Source organism: Anopheles coustani, chromosome 3 (genome assembly GCF_943734705.1).
Source record: "Anopheles coustani chromosome 3, idAnoCousDA_361_x.2, whole genome shotgun sequence".
NCBI lineage: Eukaryota > Metazoa > Arthropoda > Insecta > Diptera > Culicidae > Anopheles > Anopheles coustani.
In genome coordinates, this window is record NC_071288.1 from 76,919,378 (window position 1) to 76,939,280 (window position 19,903).

General features: G+C 42.1%; 1 protein-coding gene across 1 annotated transcript; it reads right to left on the reverse strand.

Moving 5' to 3' along the window:
* Positions 1 to 842: 842 nt before the first annotated feature.
* LOC131266962 (uncharacterized) lies at positions 843 to 12,721 on the reverse strand. Its single transcript, XM_058269670.1, has 5 exons — positions 12,613 to 12,721; positions 12,357 to 12,555; positions 11,756 to 12,063; positions 11,021 to 11,686; positions 843 to 952 (listed from the first exon to the last, which is right to left on the reverse strand). Exons 1-5 carry the CDS (start codon positions 12,719 to 12,721, stop codon positions 843 to 845), a joined length of 1,392 nt encoding a protein of 463 aa, XP_058125653.1.
* Positions 12,722 to 19,903: the final 7,182 nt, after the last annotated feature.

Consider the following 19,903-nt stretch of genomic DNA (forward strand, 5'->3'; position numbering starts at 1 on the left):
ATCGGGGTGGGTCAAGCGAAACGCGTCTACATACATCCTTCTGCAGCGGTGCAACGACTCAGCCTCTCCGGGAAGTGTAACATTTTCTTCCTTCAGATTAAAAGCACACGCCTGCGAACGATGGAGTTTGAGGAGAACGATAAGCTAAACGTGCTTAAAATCGTCCACAGCAGTCTAACGAGTGTAACTCCTACGATTCGACTGCTGAAGAATCTATTCATACTGGAAATTACTCAATCACATATACATCTTTTGGACTTCGACATATTCTGTGGACTCGCGAAACTATCATCAATTATTTTTACCAGAAACCAGATCACTTCTATATCAAACGACTATAACAAATCCTGCATCTTCAACAAGGCTTACATCAATTTTTCATACAACCTGATTCATTCGGTCGACTTGGAGCTATTTCGAGCTTTCTCTAAAATCGCTGGAGCAGCTAACCAAATCGCGCTTCTGTTCGGAAATCTGATATCAGATTATTTAACCTATTTTGATCTCAGCGAGAACAAGTTACAGACGTTAAACATATGCGAGTGGGATACCCCGAATTTAAATCTACTTAACTTGAACACAAATTTCCTGACCAGCCTTCCTACATGCTTGGAGGATCTTAAAAACCTAACATCCCTTCGGTTGGCATCAAACCGGATCACTTCTATGACCATAGAAAGCTTCGCAACAATGTGGAACCTGAGGCAGCTGCATCTCAACGGCAATAACATGACGGCCATCACCCTGAACAGTACTCGCTTTCCACCGCAAATTGATACGTTATAACTCAGAATGAATTTGTTGACAAACATAGACCTATCATTTATTCCAGTAAAAGGCACTTATATTGATGTGTCGCACAATTTGATCACCAGTTTCGATGTCAATGGAACGTCGCCGAATGTTACAAGCCTCCAAATGGCCTGCAACCCTATCGACTGTAGTTGGTACTCTGAGGAACAAAAAAAATCAGCGGTTTGTGAACGAGACCACGAGGTTTTGCAAAAGATCTGCATACACCCGAATTCACTTTCATTAGAAACCGGAATAATCATTAGATACCCATTCGTAAAAAGAGACTGCAGTCTGCCCTCGTATACAAGATACGAGAACCCGAAAAGGTATGCAATGCGGTTCCAAAATACCAGCTTGCTGCGTTGTTTTAGCCCAGACTTGGACAAACCAATCTAGGGCTTAGTTTTTATTTTAGCAGCCCAAAATCCCAAATGCCAGATAATTCATATTTAATAAAAATAGTTGCGTTATAAACGATTATACTCGATTAATACTACACAGTTGCCTAGCAACACAGCTGGTAGCCAAATTATTAAAGATAGATGAAGTTTATTATCATTATCCCATTTCAAGTGACTGTTTAAAATGCTATGAGGTTCCCTCGACAGTTCCGTGAACGTGAGTGCAAATTGTTATGACACACATGAAATTTCATTTCATTGAAATTATTCCTAATTAGAAAGTAAAGCTCTGCCAAGGAAGTCTTCCTGTAGCAATACTTTCCACGTAATGTGACAATGGGGATGTTCATCCGGCTAATGGTCTGCAATGTTGACGCGAAAATACTGGAATACATTAGGATGGATGCAGATAGTCGTTCTACATACAATCCTCCCCTATCATGCAACGACTATACCTGTCCAACAAGTGCAACACATACTTCCTCGAGACCAAACAAACAGGACTCCGGAAGATGGAGTTTAATATGAACGACAAACTGGAAGAGCCCCATTAAAGAGCTTCAAATTATCAGTAGTAGGCTGACCAGTGTAACTGCTACGCGCAAGCATGAAAAGAAACTGTCCAAAGTGGTTATGAGATATTCACTGATATAGTACATAGACTTTGCTATCTTCTGTGATCACGCCAAACTTTCGTGGATCGATTTTAGTCACAACAGGATACGATCATTTTGAAACAGTGAAACAGTAAAAGTATTAAAAGCAGTCTCCATAGTTGACATTGTTAACTTATCATCAACTAGACCACAACAAGTTATTTTCCGTATGTTTTAGCGAGTCGACCAATCATAGTATAGTAACACTAAACTGTTTAGTTCGTCTACTTGTCATGATCAACTTGTTGCACCTTTGAACTACAATTCCCGGTTGACAGACATTGACATTGTTGCTGGTACTATGTAGTTCCAGCGAGAGTCCCAGCAATCTGCCATGGAAAAACTTGCTGGTACTACATGACAGCTGCAAAAAATTTGAATTTTTGTCAACCGGGTATTGATATGACATAAAAATACAACCCGGTTGACAAAAATTCAAATTTTTTGCAGCTGTCATGCAGTACCAGCAAGTTTTTCCATTGCAGATTGCTGGGACTCTCGCTGGAACTACATAGTACCAGCAACAATGTCAATTTCTGTCAACCGGGAACGAGTCTACAAAATGTTTAAAGTGACTATGATTCTTGTAAAGGCTTTTAGAATATACACTGTTTCCGGCGTTCAGCAACACCAGCTTATTGTATGTTTAACTTGGCATTGATGACCGTTCACATTAAAAAATATTTTACACTGAATCTAAATATGATGTTTTTGTAAATTCTTTTGGATTCAACATAAGTTTGATTGCAGAATTATACCACACACCAAAACAACTTCAACAACCATTTGCTTCTGATATTATGTACAACGCAGCGCGTTGTCAAAAATTTGGTTCGAGCACTTTTTTGAACGCCAGAAATGCCTTCAATTTAAAAAAAAGAGACGTTGATTTTTTTTTTAAATTGATATGAAGTTAATCATTCAATTAACGATACCATGTTATTATTTATTGTTCGTGTTAAGCTGGTTTTCATTATTCGCGCTATTTTTTGTAATTTATTATTTCAATTGTTGACAATGGTGAAAAGGATGGATCGAATACTTCTAGAATCAATTTAACTCCTTCAATGTTTTTTCTTGTTTGGGGGTACTTTAACATCCGGCAACCGACGCGGTTCCTCCCGCGTTCCCCATTCCATGTCTCTCACCGCAGAGACCACTTTCTCTCTTCAAGGCTCCTGTAAACTTTTCGCCACGCACTTTCCAAGCGTTTTCGTTGGCCAGGCTCAGTCGGCGGCCCCTGGCCCTACGGGCCTTGCTCATACCCCCCGTGACATCCTCAGTTGCAACCTGCTGGATATCAGCGAGGGTGTTTGGTGTGGTGCCTAATAACGGGCACTTGCTGTATGCTGACGATGTAAAATTATTCCTTACCATATCCTCTCATTTCGACTTCTTACTCCTTCAAGAATCCCTCAACCGCTTTGCACATTCGATTGTTGTGTTATACTCATCAGTCGATCCGCTGGGGTGACCCACCACGACTACTGTATTGGTAGCGTAGCTTTATCGCGGGTGTCGGGTATCAAGGACCTTGGGGTGTGGCTGGACGTCAACTTGTCCTTCTGCGTGCAGATTGATGAAGTGGTACTCTAGGCCAACCGTACGCTGCGGCTTATTTCTCGCCTATCTTCGGAGGTGCGGGACCCGCGGTGCTTGCTGGCGCGTTACTGTTGCTGGGTCAGACCGATCCTCGAGTATGCTTCCGTGATATGGACCCCAACAGGTGTCATTGCCTTAGGACAGTTAGAGGGGGTGCAGATAACGTCGCATAAATAAGTGTAAATTTATAACGACCTAATACAGTTTCCCTATCATTGAAACGAGAATATTAGAACACTCGTTTCGTTGCCCGTGTAACGTCCGGATCGAACGCCGGCCGTCAAGCGTTGTATAAACCTTGTAAACCGCTTGTATGAACCTTGTAAACCGCATGTCCGGTCAATTGACAACTGTCAATCGGACCGCATGGTAAAGAATTGTCACTTGAATAAAGTTCTCTTCTGCATTGGCCACCGACGAGTACAGACGTGTTATACTAATCTTCCGTTCATCTTTTATGATTGCTGGCTTTGCCATTGCGATGTGCCTGTAAGCTTCGTATGTGAAGCCCTCCGCGCTTAATCAATCTTTTGTTCCGTGAGCTTCGTACGTGAAGCCGTCAGTGGCCGTTAGCCTTCTGGCCCATAAATCCGTTATAGTTCACGTTGAATATCAATCAACCAAATCGAGTAGTTTCTGCGTTGTCAAATTTGACATCGCGCTGCGGAACGCGGCCTGTGTGGCAGCGGCGATTGCCTACCCGGTTGACAAAAATTCAAATTTTTTGCAGCTGTCATGTAGTACCAGCAAGTTTTTCCATGGCAGATTGCTGGGACTCTTGCTGGAACTACATAGTACCAGCAACAATGTCAATTTCTGTCAACCGGGTACGTTCATACAGGCTTTGCCAGCCAACTTTGCCTCGAAAGTGGGTGATTTTGTCTCTAACGCACGTTATTTTGAAAAAGCTCTTCAACTGTTGTCTCTAAAGCAACTGGTTTTGAAATAGCTCATTGACAGTTGTCTCTAACTCATCTCATTTTGTCTCTAACTCATCGGACTGTGTCTCTAACGCATCTGGGTTGCCTCAAGCCGAAAAATAAGGAAAAACCGAGGTATTCAACTCGGCGGCATAAACGTACTTACTATGATTAATGTATGTCACTTGACAGTTAAGATAGTGCGTTTATGCCACCGAGTTGAACATCACAACGCAGACTTCTTAGGCAGCGCTCTGTGAACAGTCCAACAAACCAGACAAACACGACACTGTTCAAAGGGTGCTCTGCCAATTGTCGTGAAGAACTGTTACTCATCCCAGCAGCAAAGTAGCAGAATAAATAAGGTATTTGGTAATGGTGTACTGTTTCACCGTGGGATACAGCCCTGCACGACAAAATCAAACTGTTTTGTTCTGTGTCGTGTTTGCCTGACATGTTCGATGCAGGTTGACAGAGCACCTCCATATGATTGCATGGGTTTGTTCGTTTTTTTTTTGTCGTGTTTGTCGTGTTTGTCTTTTTCTATAGCTGACAGAGCGCTGCCTTAGTTAACACACGTATGCAGGCACGTATGAAAATTAAACGCAAAATTGTTAAAAAAAAACACATTTTTTTGTTCTTGGAATCTTACAATGTATCAAAACACAATTTGGTTTTTCCTTATATTATCCTTATAAATTCGAACGAATACTCTCCCTCCCGAGGGCTGCCTGATGTTCGCCGACGATGTTAAGTTTTATTTTCCTGTGTCCTCGTCCAATGATCCTCTTTCACTGCAACATTTTGCAGACGCCTTCTCGGCTTGGTGTACCGTCAACGGTCTGGTGCTATGCGTGGCGAAGTGTTGTGTCATCTCGTTTGGTCGCTCTCCCAACAAACTGGTGCACAACTACCACCTCAGTGGCCTGTCTCTTCCTCGAGTGACCGTAGTCAAGGATCTCGGGGTGTGGCTCGATGACCGGCTGACTTTCAGGTCGCATCTGCATTCAGTCGTCGCACGGGCCAGCAGGATGCTGGGACTCATCACCCGCATGTCATCAGAAATTTGCGACCCCCTATGCCTGAAGGCGTTGTACTGCTGCTGGGTTCGACCCATCCTCGACTACGCTTGCGTTGTCTGGTCTCCGGCGGGCGTCACAGCGATGGACAGATTGGACGGGGTGCTGAGGAAATTCACGTGTCTTGCCATTCGGCGATTCCTGAATGACCCTTCTGCTACCTTGCCTCCCTACTCGGTCCGGTGCCGCCTGCTGGGGCTGGTCAGTGTCAAGGACCGCCACAGCCATGCAAGCTCGTTACTGATTGCCAACATCCTCCACGGTCACATTGACTCTCCCGTCCTTCTCGCAGCCATTCCTTTTTATGTCCCGTCCCACAGGCTGCGGGTCCGACCTCCTTTACACATTCCCATACGCTGGTCTCTGTTTGCCCAGAATGACCCTTGGCTGCGCGCACTGTCGGACTTCAACGCCGTTGGTCACCTGTTCGATCACAACATGTCCTTTGTCAGTTTCCGTTCTCGCCTCTTATCCACTGTCTTCTAATCCCTTTCTTCGGTCCCTATCCCTTATTACTCCCTTCGCCTATGTTTGTCCATCCGTTGAAATTCTAAGCATTTCGGACTTTGTATGGCCTACATGGCAAACAATTTTACAATAAAAATAATAATCATAATAATAATAATACCTGAGAAAAGACCACAAACACCTTCAGCACTTGCCTCAATCAAGTTAAACCAAAACGAGCGACGCAATAGGGAAGAGTTTGAATTTAAACGCGGCTTATTTGTGATCCTCGATAGCATTATAATAGATCCTATTCCTAACTCTAATGATGCTCATGCTTATCGTTATGGCTTGTTTCGGGCATATAAAGGCGACGCATTCGCTATCCCGCAACCCAAAACGACCGTGGCAAATGTTACTGAAGAGTGATATTTTACAAATGGCGTTCGGATCTGTTTCCTTACAGTGGTGGTTAGGCTTGTGAACGTTTTCGTGCCATTTTCGAGCTCATTTGAACCATTTTGTTCTTCAATTGTAGCCTTTCGCTATTCTTTTCGATCGTAACGCCGCTCAACGCCATCAGCTTCAAATGTGACCAGCGGTCATGTGTGATTACAGAACTTCGAACCCCACAAGAAACCTTCCTCTATCGATACATTCCCGAGGACGTGGCAAGAGTGGCGTACGAGCGGCTAATGGTGCGCCATGTTGATGCAACCATACTGGAAGGCATCGGGGCAGGTCGAGCGAAACATGTTTCCATTGAGTCTGCACCGCAGATGCAACGCCTCAGCCTCTCCAGCAAGTGTAATATATACTTCCTCTATCTGCGAAGCACAGGTCTCCGTGAGATCGAGTTCGAAGAAAACCACAAACTCAAAGAGCTTAAAATTGTTGGCAGTAGTCTGGCGAGTGTAACTCCTACGATAAGGCTTTTAAAGAATCTGCGTGAACTACATATCTCGCACTCACTTATCCAACGATTGGATTTAACCATTTTCTGTGGGCATGAGAACATATCGGTGATTGATTTCAGTTTAAACAAGATACGTTCCATAACGAGCAACAGTACAGAATGTTGCACGACACCGACAAAGACGATAATTTTTACAGATAATATGATTGATTCGGTGGACTTGCAGGTGTTTGACGTCTTTTTTAACCTCTATAAAATTTCATTAGACAGCAACCACATATCAGCGCTGTTTGGACATCTTACTTCAAAAACCATCCGTATTTTACAACTGGCACACAACAGATTACAAACGTTAAACCTATGTGAGTGGGATACCCCAAACCTGAAAGAGCTTTTATTGTACGTCAACCTTCTGGCTTCTATCCCTCAATGCTTGGGAAATCTGAACAACCTTACCAAGCTCATGTTAGACAAAAATCATATCACTTCCGTAACCATAGAAAGCTTCGCAACCATGTGGAGTTTAACGCACCTGACGCTCTCCCTCAATAACATGACGTCCGTCATCCTGAACAGTACCCACTTCCCACCTCAATTGAAACGACTAGAACTCAATAGGAACTTGTTGACAAACCTTAACCTTTCATCTATTCCAGTAGAAAATTTTGAAATTTCTGTGGCGTCCAATTTGATCACCAGTTTCGATGTCAATGGAACGTCATCGAATGTTACATACCTCCAAATGGCCTGCAACCCGATCGACTGTACATGGTACTCTGAGAAACAAAAGGAATCAGCAGTTTGTGAACGAGACCATGACGTTGTCCACCCAACTTTTCATTCTGTCGAGAAGGAAATCGTTAGATATCCATTTGTGAAAAGAAACTGCATCCTTAAATATGTTGAATTAACTTCAAACACCCAGGAGCAGGAACGTAATAGAGGATCAATCACCAGCGTGCGACCTTATGTGAATTTCTAGGAAAAAAAAGTTGAGGGTTGTGTTTTGATTTGACGATTGTCCAAATTTAAGTTACTGAAATATTGAACCATTGTTGGACTTTTTCGATTACATGAAAATGGATAAACAATCAATTAATACAGACAATCTATTAACGAATTATGCTACGTTATTATTCTACATTATACATTTTATTGGTTTGTAGCTTAGAATTGCTCGAGAATTCTAGTTCTACTCCCCATAGGAAACTATCCGCGTAAATAAATGAGTAAGTATGATAAGTCCTTACCCAGTCACTTGAACACGCGGGTTTTGGATACTAAATTGGATATTACACATAGAAAAATTGGATATCCAATTGAGCCCCTAAACAATCGCTCAAATCAAGATTTTTGGGTGTCGCGGTCGAAGCGCGCCGCGTTATACACACACATGAGCACTTGCCATCACCCGATTTTTGCGGTGTTGCGGTGTGTTTAGGGTGATGCCCGATTGATGACGTCACAAACGCGTTGCATAAAAAAAAAAATCTGTGTCGTATTTTTTTTGCCCGTGTTCTCTCTCTCTTCGATTATTTCTCCTGCTTTGTACTTTAGCTCCGTGCTCCGTGCTGACTCAGAGAGTCTAGACAGCTGTCTGCTTCTCGTTTGCTCTAACACGCGCGGGTATATCGTGCCTGTGGGCCTGTGACGGTGGCGTGAAAGGAAGCGTCATATCCATATTATTCTAATTGATGTGCAAAGTGCAAAGTGATAACTCGAGTTTGTTTTCTGTGCGACGAAGACGAAACAACTTTTTACGGTGAAATTGTTCCTGAAAGAAGGCAAGTAGAATTGATTGTTGTTATTTGATGGTTTATATTTACCCATGGAACGAAGTGTTTTCCAGTTGTGCTATCGGCTGCTCTTCTGCATGACCGGTTGGTGATTCAATATAAATAACGAAATGTTTGAATGTAAGCATAGTTCAGTTTACACCTTCAAGTGCTACGCAATCTAATATCTAATAATTTTTCGAATCTAGTGCCATTCGATTCGTGCTTTCTTTTCCGCTTTGGTTAAAAAGTTTTCCGCATTTAAATTGACAATAATTTTACTAGAGCCAAAGTTTAAAAATTTTCGCTATACAGAACGAAAGAACGGTCGTTCTCAAATCCACCAATCATTTCGGATTTGTCACAGGTCGTTGACTTGTATCAGCTGATACCAGTGAATCCTAGCAGTGCATAGATACCAGATAGTAGAGTGAGAACGACTGCTCCTAACTCTCTCATCCTTATCAGGAGTTTCCCTCTAGCGGCAATTTGTTCGACTGGTCAACTGTCATCGAACCGTTCGTGATCGATCAAACAGCATCCAAGATCGATTAAGTTACATTATGAGGTTTTTATTATTATTTATTTATTCAAACCATGCTCTTATTATAGATAATTGCGTTCGAAATTACACATATCATTTCCATCATCATCACCATCAAACTATCATCAACTAACTGAAGCAATGGATCCACAAACGGGTATGAACATAAAAGTTATTTGTTATTCTTTTTAATATTTGTTTGTTTTACAGCCGTGTATATTAATGAGCAGAATGTTTCGGAAAATGATCAGCTTATGATCATAGAAATTCCATCGGGCAAGTTAAATTGCATAGCCGTTAGCACATAGTTCTGAGTATGTGTTTAATTTTAATTTGTTTTTTGCTATTTTAGACAATCCACAATCACTACAAAACCCGCGTACATTCCAACCGAGCTCATCTGCTAGTGAAGTTCGTAAGTAAAGAAATTTAAATTGATGTTGACTGCTATTTTTACTTTTGCATTCAATTGCTTTACCTACCTACACTTTGTGCTCTTCACAAAATCCAATTAGAATGGACTCAGGTGTTTCAATTAACAATATATTGTATTTATTTTGTCGTTGCAGCATATTCAAACAACGATACAACAATGCAAACGTTATTAAATCTGGTCAAATCTATATCTGACAAATTTGAAGAGAAGTTCACTAGACTAGAAAAGCAGAATAGAGAACTTCGACTTCAAAATGAGAGGCTCGAAGCAAAACTCGATTTAGTTCTGCGCAACACTGCGACTACCAATGTCACTTTGGACACGTTGGTGGCAGTAAGTCGGCCTAGAGAAGGCCTCATCCGTAAGGAGACGGATTTTCAATTTTCTCCTGTATCTAGTACAGAAGAACTTCTGCAGCTTGAAGACGACCTAAAGAACGTTCAATATAAAAGAAAACTGTTGGCTTGGTTGCAAAACCAAGTCACGCGCGCAGAACCTTCCAATCGTATGCACGATTCAATAGATATAATTTTTGCTAAGCCATTTTTTGCCAGCATTAATTGGTCGGGGGTCAGTAGGACACCTGGGCAAGCAAAGACAGGTTTAATTAATTTTAAAGAGGTGGTGAGTATTTTTAAGGAAATAGGGGGTAACGAGCATTTAATAGTAGATGACAAACACGTTGCTAGCTTTTTGATGAAGAAACTTCAACATGCTGCAGCCAGAGTGCATATAAAAGATTACAAGAGGACATCCTGTCATACTAATAGAGCATAAGAGGACAACATATACATGCCTATTGTTGATGTTTCGGAAACTTAGCTCAGTTGCAGCGCCCTTAAAAAATACAAAAAAAAAACTTTTTCATCGTTACTCTTTATTTTTTTTATTCTTGTAGTGTATGAATGAGAGGAAAAAAAACAACCTCGTCTAGCGTCGTTAAAGGCACAGCAATTAATTTACATTTAACTTCATTCCAAGTAATCTCATCCTGGGTTTCAGCCAATCTGCACGGTACTCCCTTATAAATGTTCAACATGCTTGAATCGAATGGCTCTGGAAGCTGGATGTCCAACATGGTAGAATCAATAAATATTGCTTTTTCAGGTAACTTATTGCACAATATTTTTAAAACACCATTCGAATCTCGTTCGTTGCTAGCTGAATGGAACTTCATAATATAATTACTTTTTGTTAAAAACCAACAGTTCCTTACATTATTTTGTAACAAAAAGTTGTGGCTAACACGAAAAGTAATAACTCCTGCATGTTCGCTGCAGCGAGGATTCGATGCCTCTGCCCTTTTCATATAAAAAGACATATGGAATTTATCTAGCTCTGATAAACGGTTTATGGTTTGTTCCAGATTTTTGTAGCCGCTCCGCAGTTGACGCTTGAGATGCTGTAGCTCATTCTCAAAAGGATAAGTGGATAGCGTTGGAAGCGGACCTAAACGAGCCACCTCTTCATACACATGTTGCAGGTTATGGACGTTGCTGCCTATATAACGCTCTCCATAGACATGGCTATATTGGGTGACAAATCTTTCGAGCATCTGTCCGGCAAGTGACCACATCGGACGGTATACACGCGAGGATAGAATTGTTACTGCACAAAATAACAACAAAAAATGCTGGTAACATTCTTGGGGGAGATGTTCTTTCAACACCACAATGCTTGCGTAGTGCAAAAACGAGGCAAACTCCGATCCTTTCCATTTCCCAGCATAAACAACAGGGCGCAGTGGGCGATGGATTTCAGCAGGGAGTTTAATATTGCCTAACGCCTTCGAAATCTGCGAACATTGCGAAGTTGACCAACGCACTTTGCCCAGCGATCCGTCACGCCACCCAATCAGCAAACGTTTCATGACCCCAAGATCTATCAGATGTAAACGATCTGCAACAATCACATCGTTGATGATATCAAAATCCTTAAGATCTAAAAGTGGTGATATCATTTTGCAGTGTTTCGGGTACGCATTTTCTCTGAATCCCTTGTCTGTTCGTTTTGGTGCACCTACTCCTGGAAACACAACCGTACGACCTTCTCTACTGTATTGTCCTTCTACAACACATTTCATACATCCTGCGTAGCCGGTATGCCCAACAGTACCTGAAAAAGGTAACAAAATAATAGAAAACAAGTTCGTATTTACCAACTAATACCATATTTAATTTTTACCTTTCACGAACGACCTGGCCGGAGTGTCGGCGATAATAGCTCGCAGTTTGACGAACAACTTTTTCCCGTTGATGATGATTCCGTGCTCAATGAGAAAATTAATTTCATCTACCAACGGACGCAGATATTGCTCAATATTTTCGGGTTTGGACAACCCATAAAAGATGCCCGCTGCCATCACTGGCACACGGGGTAGCTCATTAATATTGAATAATATCGGCCAATACTGCAAGGTGGTGCTTTTATGAAGGGGCAGGCCATCAATTGATACGTTCAACGACAGCTGACTGCAAGACGGTGTGGTTTTCCTGTCGTAATGAAAATCAAAATTAAACTAATTATCATAGCTTAAGAAAATATTTCATATGGTAAAATATTGAAGCATAATAAAAAAACTTACCAGAACTGGTTTATCAAACATTTTTGAATGCCTTTAAACCAAAACTGTCCTCCTCCGATATTGACAATCGCTGATGCTGGGTTGGGAGTTTTTTCTAATAGGGTCTCAGCAGTTGTTGGGAAACGCATTCCAGTTCTATTTAATATGCGCAGCACAAGGTTTATCGAATGCTTTGTTTGGCCTGTTGAAAGAGCCCAATACCTTACACAAACAAGCAGGGGCAACAAGTCAAAACTTTTATAGTCTTCTTCAGACCCAAAGCTCTCATCGTCACTCGATTCTAAATAATCCGTTAAGTTCGGATCTTCGGAATGAATGGATCCCTCTCCTTGATGCTCTTGTGGTTCAGACGGCAAATCGGTGCTATCCGAAGGATTAACGGCATGTAATTGTTGTGACACTGGAAAATAAAGCTTTAGCACTAATTCAATATTACAAAATCATTATTTCCACTCACTCAATCCACTTGATCCTGCTTCTTCATCGACTGGTAAATCCATCTTCAGGTACTTTGCGACCCTACGACTGAAATTGCCAGTTTTTTTCATTCTATCAAGATCGGACATTTTGGCACAATTAATTTTGCACTTTATAAACACTGGAAAACTTTGTTCACTTGTAATCAACGCAACTATCGTTTTAATTCTACCGCAAGTGACAACAAAAATCGTAGTAAACAAATGCAATGTGACGTCACTTCATAGTTTTGGCGCGAAGCCAAAGATGAGCAAAAGAGAAAACGAGCGCAAAAAAGACAGAAAGCGATTTAAAACGACAGACCCAGGGCAACGACCGCGGGGCATGAAGAATGGAGGAAACGAACGATGCAAGTTCGTGGGACCCAAAGGGGGGATGCGTGATGCAGGGAGTAAATTCATGCATGGCTCACGCATACACTCGCAGCTCGGTGCCGCGGCAGAAAGTGGTTGCATACCCTTGTGCGAGTGGAAGCAAGAGAGAAAGTGCAGATTTAGAGTGAGAGGTCCGAACAGTATCCGATTTTTGCGATTGGGTAACGGTCTATGATAAATTACGGTTTCTATGCCATCTAACAAGAAAAAAAGGTAGGAATTGCAAATTGCCAGCTGAAAGAAAAACGCAATTTATTTTTTTGACAAAACTGAAAAAAAATAATACCAAAACTTATTTTTTTTAGTTGAATACCATCACGTAGAAATAGCGCTTCATGTAACTAACTATAATTTAGACTTTTTGGTTACATTTGTAGCAGCTATTTGTTTTCTTCTGCCACAGCTCCCATAGCTGTTGTTGTATAGATAAAAACTCTAGGTTGCATCCCTTATAATAATTTTCCTTCCGAGGGTCAACCACGGCCCAACAAACACGTGCACGAACAAGAAAGTCGCAGGTGGATTCGATGTCGTTACTAAGTCAAAATAAGAAAAATGGACCTGCCAAGCAAAACCGACTAAAATTGAAAATGGAAAGTACCCTAAGTGTTTTTTGCTCCGCCATTGTTGTGACAGTTGGTTAAAAAAGTGTGACAAAAATTTCCAGCATACTTGTGGGAGATCTCCGCCAAAATCTGCGCGAAATAGGTAGTTGGTAATTCTAGATCACAGTATCCATCGTCTTGCGGATAGAAACTGCTCTTCTGTGTGAAATCATGGGATATAGATCCTTTTGCTCGCTGTGACTGCCGAAATTAAGTGTGTTGGTCTGCCTTATACCCAGCCTTCCTCCAGAACATATTTCGAACGCCTCAAATCTTTTTTCTTTTGATGAAACATACCAAATTTGCAGTTTTACCCCACTTTCTTCGCTGTTCGTGAGAAGTAAACAAAATTTTAACCAACTGTCAAAAATTTTTCCACGGTTTTCGGCTCGTTACATGGTATGCTGCGACCTGTCTGTTGATTGACTTTGTTCGCCATCAAAGGTTCGTCTCGTGTGACCGTACCTATTGTGGCATATTGTGTTGGTCGTTGAGCCGATACTGCGTCTTTCACGAATCATCACACACATAGAAGGATTCTGCAGTACAAACGAAAGAAAGAAGAAACCGACACGTGCGGAATAGTGAGCCGCAGAATGTGCAGCGAATGCGGCACGGATGGCATGGAGAGAGAAAGATGTGCACCGGCAATAGTCGCTTTTCTGTAACCTCAGGTAGCGACTAATCAATGTAGTGCTCTTGACTTCACGGAATTACAGTCGGTATCCGACTTACGCGGATAATGGGGACCAAAGAAATCCGCGTATCTCGAATATTGCTTGACACATAACCTATACTAAGGGTTAAGAGATCAAGTTCTTGTGCATATGTATAATAGAATACAAAAAAAAAATACTTTGTCCGTTAATATGAATGCAATGCAGACGAATTCGAATAAAATAGATTGCAATAAACGACATAAAAAGCGTAAGTTATGCAAATGTGTAATTTACATATTTATTAGTGTGGTTGTACATCTCAGGAATTTACATCGATGTAATAAACCCAATCTACTGTCAAATTTTGAAAACCGCGTATCTCCGAATCCGCGTATGTCGAGTACCGCGTATGTCGGATATCTACTGTATTTTGTTTGTGTTTGAGTGGATTTTTCCTATTAGCCGAATCAATGCCCAATGTGACTTATCATGCGTAGCAGGAGTTTAATGCTTTAAATGTACTAAGAAGTCGATTGTTTGGATGTAATCTGTACTTGAACACCAAATAATACCGAACATTAGTAGCCTGCGAATTTTTTATTTAACAATCAGTTTAGGTACGATAATGCTAATGATACTAGATGATAATACTAATGATGCAATTCATTTTTACCGGCGCTTCATGCTCTACAAAAGCATCCCTACAAACAATTTGAATGAACTCAGGCCTGCCCCCGTGTATCGGAGTGGGACGCAGTGACTTACTGATGCTCTGTCGCATTCGCGCTGCAGGGCCGACAATTTTCGACCCGCCCGCGAGCATAGCTTGTATGAAGAGTGAGCGAAACTTGTATGAACCGCGAGAGGTTTAAATCCCTCGCTCTTGGTTGAGCGCATGTTTTGCTGCGCTAGCGATCGCTAACGATCCATGTCCATGTGGTCCATCCAAATGTGTACTGCTAGATATATACAGCCTTTTCCGGCTTTTTATTCCAAAGTCCCATCAAAACACTAACAAGTAGCAGGTTTCATCTGACAAGTTGCGCTCTATAATGGCAACAACGCATCATCTATGGCATGGCAACATTACCGTTCTGCATAGCCACATTCAATATCTAACATGTTTCATTGACGCCGTCCACTGATACACTACTCCCCAGCCTGGCTCTGTAACTGTTAGAGCCACCGACGAGCAGGTTCTTTGTTTTCGTCGTATTGATCATCAATCCAATCCTTGCGGCCTCACATACCGTCCTATTGTTCCGCCCGATGATGTCGATGTCATCCGCGAAGCCGAGGAATTGGAGAGAGCGGGTGAAAATCGTGCCACGGATGTCGAAGCCCGCGCTCCTCATGACACCTTCCAGAGCGATGTTGAAAAGAAGGCAGGAGAGTCCATCACCTTGCCTCAGAAAATCCTCATCTTCACCTCACACAGCATGTCCTCCAATGTGGCCTCTAGTGGGCCGGCTGTCGTGGCTGGGCCAATCTGATCTTTACCTATCTTATTGTGCGGCGTGAACGCCTGGAATACTGGCCTCCTCGTGGTGCCGCAGTCGGAACGGACCTTCTAAGGTATCTTTAATCCTGGTTTTATCTAGCCCTCTGGTATGTTCAGCCTCTCCGGAGGTTAGGATGGATCCTATGTCAACGGACAGGACCGTGAAGACGTAGGAAGTGTTTCGGAAGGGATTCACTCTCCTGGAAGATTCACGAAAAGTCGCAGAAGTCGCGGTCTGGTGACCAGTGCTTTGCTGGTCCCAGGGCACTGAGACCAAGACTTTTGTGCGAGCCACGAGTGGACGTCTGGCTACGAAGGATTGTGGCACCGTCGAGCTTGCTCCGGTTCACTCTCCTGGGGTTGCTGGTTAGAGACGAGTAGAATGGACCTGCCAACCATTGAAAATCTTCTGACCATCAGCAGAACAAAAGGGTCGCACGTGGCACAAGCGGGCACGCTGAGTGCAGGTACGCAAGTGCAAAGAGTGGAAGAGGACGAGTCTGGTTATGGCTAGAGGAAGGCTAGAGGAAGGAGTACGAGATGCGAACTCTCGTCAAAAAAAAAAAAAAAATGTGGCCTCTAGCAACCGAACCAGCTTCTCAGGGAAGCTGTGCTGCCGCATAGCTCCGTAGGCCGCGTATGGTATCGTAGGCCGCCTTGAAGTCAATGAAGAGGTGGGATCTGAATGTTCTCAGCACTTCTGAAATATCTGCCATGGAGTGAAGGTGGATTTACCTCTAACAAATCTAGCTGGGTAGCTGCCGACAACATTTGTAAAACAGTATTTGGGATAGCATTTTGTAGGCAGCATTGAGGACTGTGTTTGCTTGAAAGTTATCACAGTCCATTTTATCACTTCCAGTCCTCCGGTATCCTTTCGTGGCCCAGATTTTCACAAATACCTGGTTCATACTGACGGCAAGCTCTACCGCATCAATCTTGAACAGTCGTAGCTCCAGCCGGTCACTGCCAGCTAATTTATTCTGTTTCTGCTGCTTGATGGCACTAGTGACTTCGTCCAAGGATGGTGGGAGCACATCGTCATCAACCTCTTGGCTAATGTGCTGCTCGATACTGCCTGCACTGCTACTGGGTTCTCCTAATTCCGCCCGTTGAAGTAGCTCTTCCACCTTTCGATCACCTCTCACTCGTTCGTGAGGATGTGGCCCTCGTTGTCTCAGCACATTGCGACGTTTGGCGTGGCGGCAAGCCGATGACGCAATGTGTTGAGACACCGCAGAGCTTATGCCGTAGCTTCACCATGACCTGGAAATGGTTCGAGTCAACGTTTGCGCCGCTGTACGTGCGTACGTCGATGATGTTTAAGAAGTGCCTTCCGTCCATTAGAACGAGGTCTATTTTGGAACTATGTGAGTTGTGGTGATCTCCAGTTGTAGCTGAAACGAGGTTTGTGCTGGAAGAAGGTGCAACGAAAGTTGAATGTGAAGTTTATGAGCAGGTTATTGGTTGCTGAATGATAAATGGCGAATCCCATTGCTGCTTCCATTTTCCCAAGCGCAGGACATGGTGGCGTCTCAGTGGAATAGCCATTGATGTCAATATGCGAAATGCAATGCTCTACATCGTGTGCATCGAAAGGACGCAGATACTTTTGAAGGATCATCCGCTACGTAAGCTATAAACGACTGCAGTGTGTAGATTTGAATGAAACTGAACCTGATAACGTTCAGGGTTGAAGCTGTTTGCTTTCGTTGAGAGCTTAAGACATAGCACAATCGACTGATAACGACATGATAATTCATACGTAAGGTAATACATACAATTCAATCGGTTTTATTCAACAATATCATTCAATTTGTTGCAGGAACATTCAAAAATCATTTGTTTTTTGTTTGTTATATATATTAATTGAACCGAACGATACTACTGAAATAAATGTACGCTTCTAATCAACAATTGCTCCCAAAAGATGCAAGAATCTCTGTTCGAATGAGTGAAACATTGTTTTAAATATTAAACAGGATTAAATATTCCATGCTCTATGCTGCGCATCTTCGTTATGTTTTCTTCTATAAACAAGCTATATGACTTTCAGTTAACCAAAACTAACACATGCAAAAATACTACACACACCTTCAATACTTGTCTCAATTAAGATAAACCAAAACAACACATAAAATTTAAACATGGCTCATTTATGATACTCGATAGGATTATAATAGTCGTTATTGCTAATGATGTTCATGCTTATCGTTACGGCTTGTTTCTGGCATATAAAAGCAACGCATTAACTATCCCACAATCCAAAACCCAAAACGATCCTGACAAACGTAACTGAAGAGTGATATTTTATAAATGGCTGTCAAATCTATTTCCTTACACTGGTAGATAGGCTTGTGAACGTTTTTGTGCCATTTTCGAGCTCATTTGAAACATTTTGTTCTTCAATTGTAGCCTGTCGCTGTTCTTTACGATCGTAACGCCGCTCAACGCCATCAGCTTCAAATGCGACCAGCGGCTATGTGGAATTACAGAACTTCGCACTCCGCAAGAAACCTTCCTCTATCGATACATTCCCGAGGATGTGGTAAGAGTGGTGTACTGGCGGCTGATGGTGCACCATGTTGATGCGACCATACTGGAAGGCATCGGGACAGGTCGAGCGAAACATGTTTCCATTGAGTCTGCACCGCAGATGCAACGCCTCAGCCTCTCCAGCAAGTGTAATATATACTTCCTCTATCTGCGAAGCACAGGTCTCCGTGAGATCGAGTTCGAAGAAAACCACAAACTCAAAGAGCTTAAAATTATCGGTAGCAGTTTAGCGAGTGTAACTCCTACGATAAGGCTTTTAAAGAATCTTCGTAAACTACAAATCTCGCGGTCACTTATCCAACGACTGGATTTAACCATCTTCTGTGGGCAAAAGAACATGTCGAAAGTTGATTTCAGTTTAAACAAGATACGTTCCATTACGAGCAACAGTACAGAATCTTGCACGACGCCAACAAAGTGGATATATTTGTCACATAATATGATTAATTCAGTGGACTTGCAGGTGTTTGACACCTTCTTTAACGTCCATGAACTTCAATTACACTTCAACCAAATCGCGGCATTGTCTGGACATCTTACTTCAAAAACTATCCGTATTTTAAAACTGGCAAACAACAGATTACAAACGTTAAACATATGTGAGTGGGATACCCCAAACCTGGAAGAGCTCATATTGTACGACAACCTTCTGGCATCCCTTCCGCAATGCTTGGGAAATTTAAACAACCTTAACGACCTCGTATTGGACGCAAATCATATCACTTCCGTTGCCATAGAAAGCTTCGCAACCATGTGGAGTTTAACGCACCTGTCGCTCGTCAACAACAACATGGCAACTGTCATTCTGAACAGTACCCACTTCCCACCTAAATTGAAACGACTAAATCTCGATAGGAACTTATTGACAAATCTTAACCTTTCGTCCATTCCAGTAGAAAATTTTAGAATTACTGTAGAGTACAATTTGATCACCAGCTTCGATGTCAATGGAACGTCATCGAATGTCACAAAACTCCTAATGGCCTGCAACCCGATCGACTGTACATGGTACACTGAGGAGCAAAAGAAATCAGCTGTTTGTGAACGAGACCATGAGGTGGTCCATCCAACTTTAAATTCAGTTGAGACGTTAGACGTTTCAGTGGATATCGTTAGATACTCATTCGTGAAAAGAAATTGCAACCTGGAATCGCAACGAATATCTTCGGACACCGAGATGCAGGAACTCAATTTAAGGTTAATCACTAGCGTACGACCTTATGTGAATTTCTAGGAAAGAAAAGTCGAGGATTGTGTGTTGTTTTCACGAATTGTGCAAATTTTAAATGCTGAAATATTGAACCATTTTTTACTTTTCGATTACATTAAAATGGATACACATTCAATTAATGCACTAGGATACAGACTATCTAGTACCAAATTTTTCTACGTTGTTATACTACAATAAACATTAAATTGGTCTGTAGCTTAGGATTTCCCGGGACACCCAAGCAGTAATGCGGGGTATAAAACGGGTTCATTCGGTGCCGTGGGATCGACTCACCGTAAAATACACTCATATGTAAAAGTATAAAAAAGACGTGGTGATATTCAGCCATCAAAATACGCTGATTGC

Coding starts and splice junctions, on each gene's coding strand:
- LOC131266962 (XM_058269670.1), bottom strand. CDS start 12,721: ATGTCCGATCTTGATAGAATGAAAAAAACTGGCAATTTCAGTCGTAGG. Junction 12,064..12,356: donor CCCCTGCTTGTTTGTGTAAG/GTATTGGGCTCT, acceptor TCATTACGACAG/GAAAACCACACCGTCTTGCA. Junction 11,687..11,755: donor GGCCAGGTCGTTCGTGAAAG/GTAAAAATTAAA, acceptor TACCTTTTTCAG/GTACTGTTGGGCATACCGGC.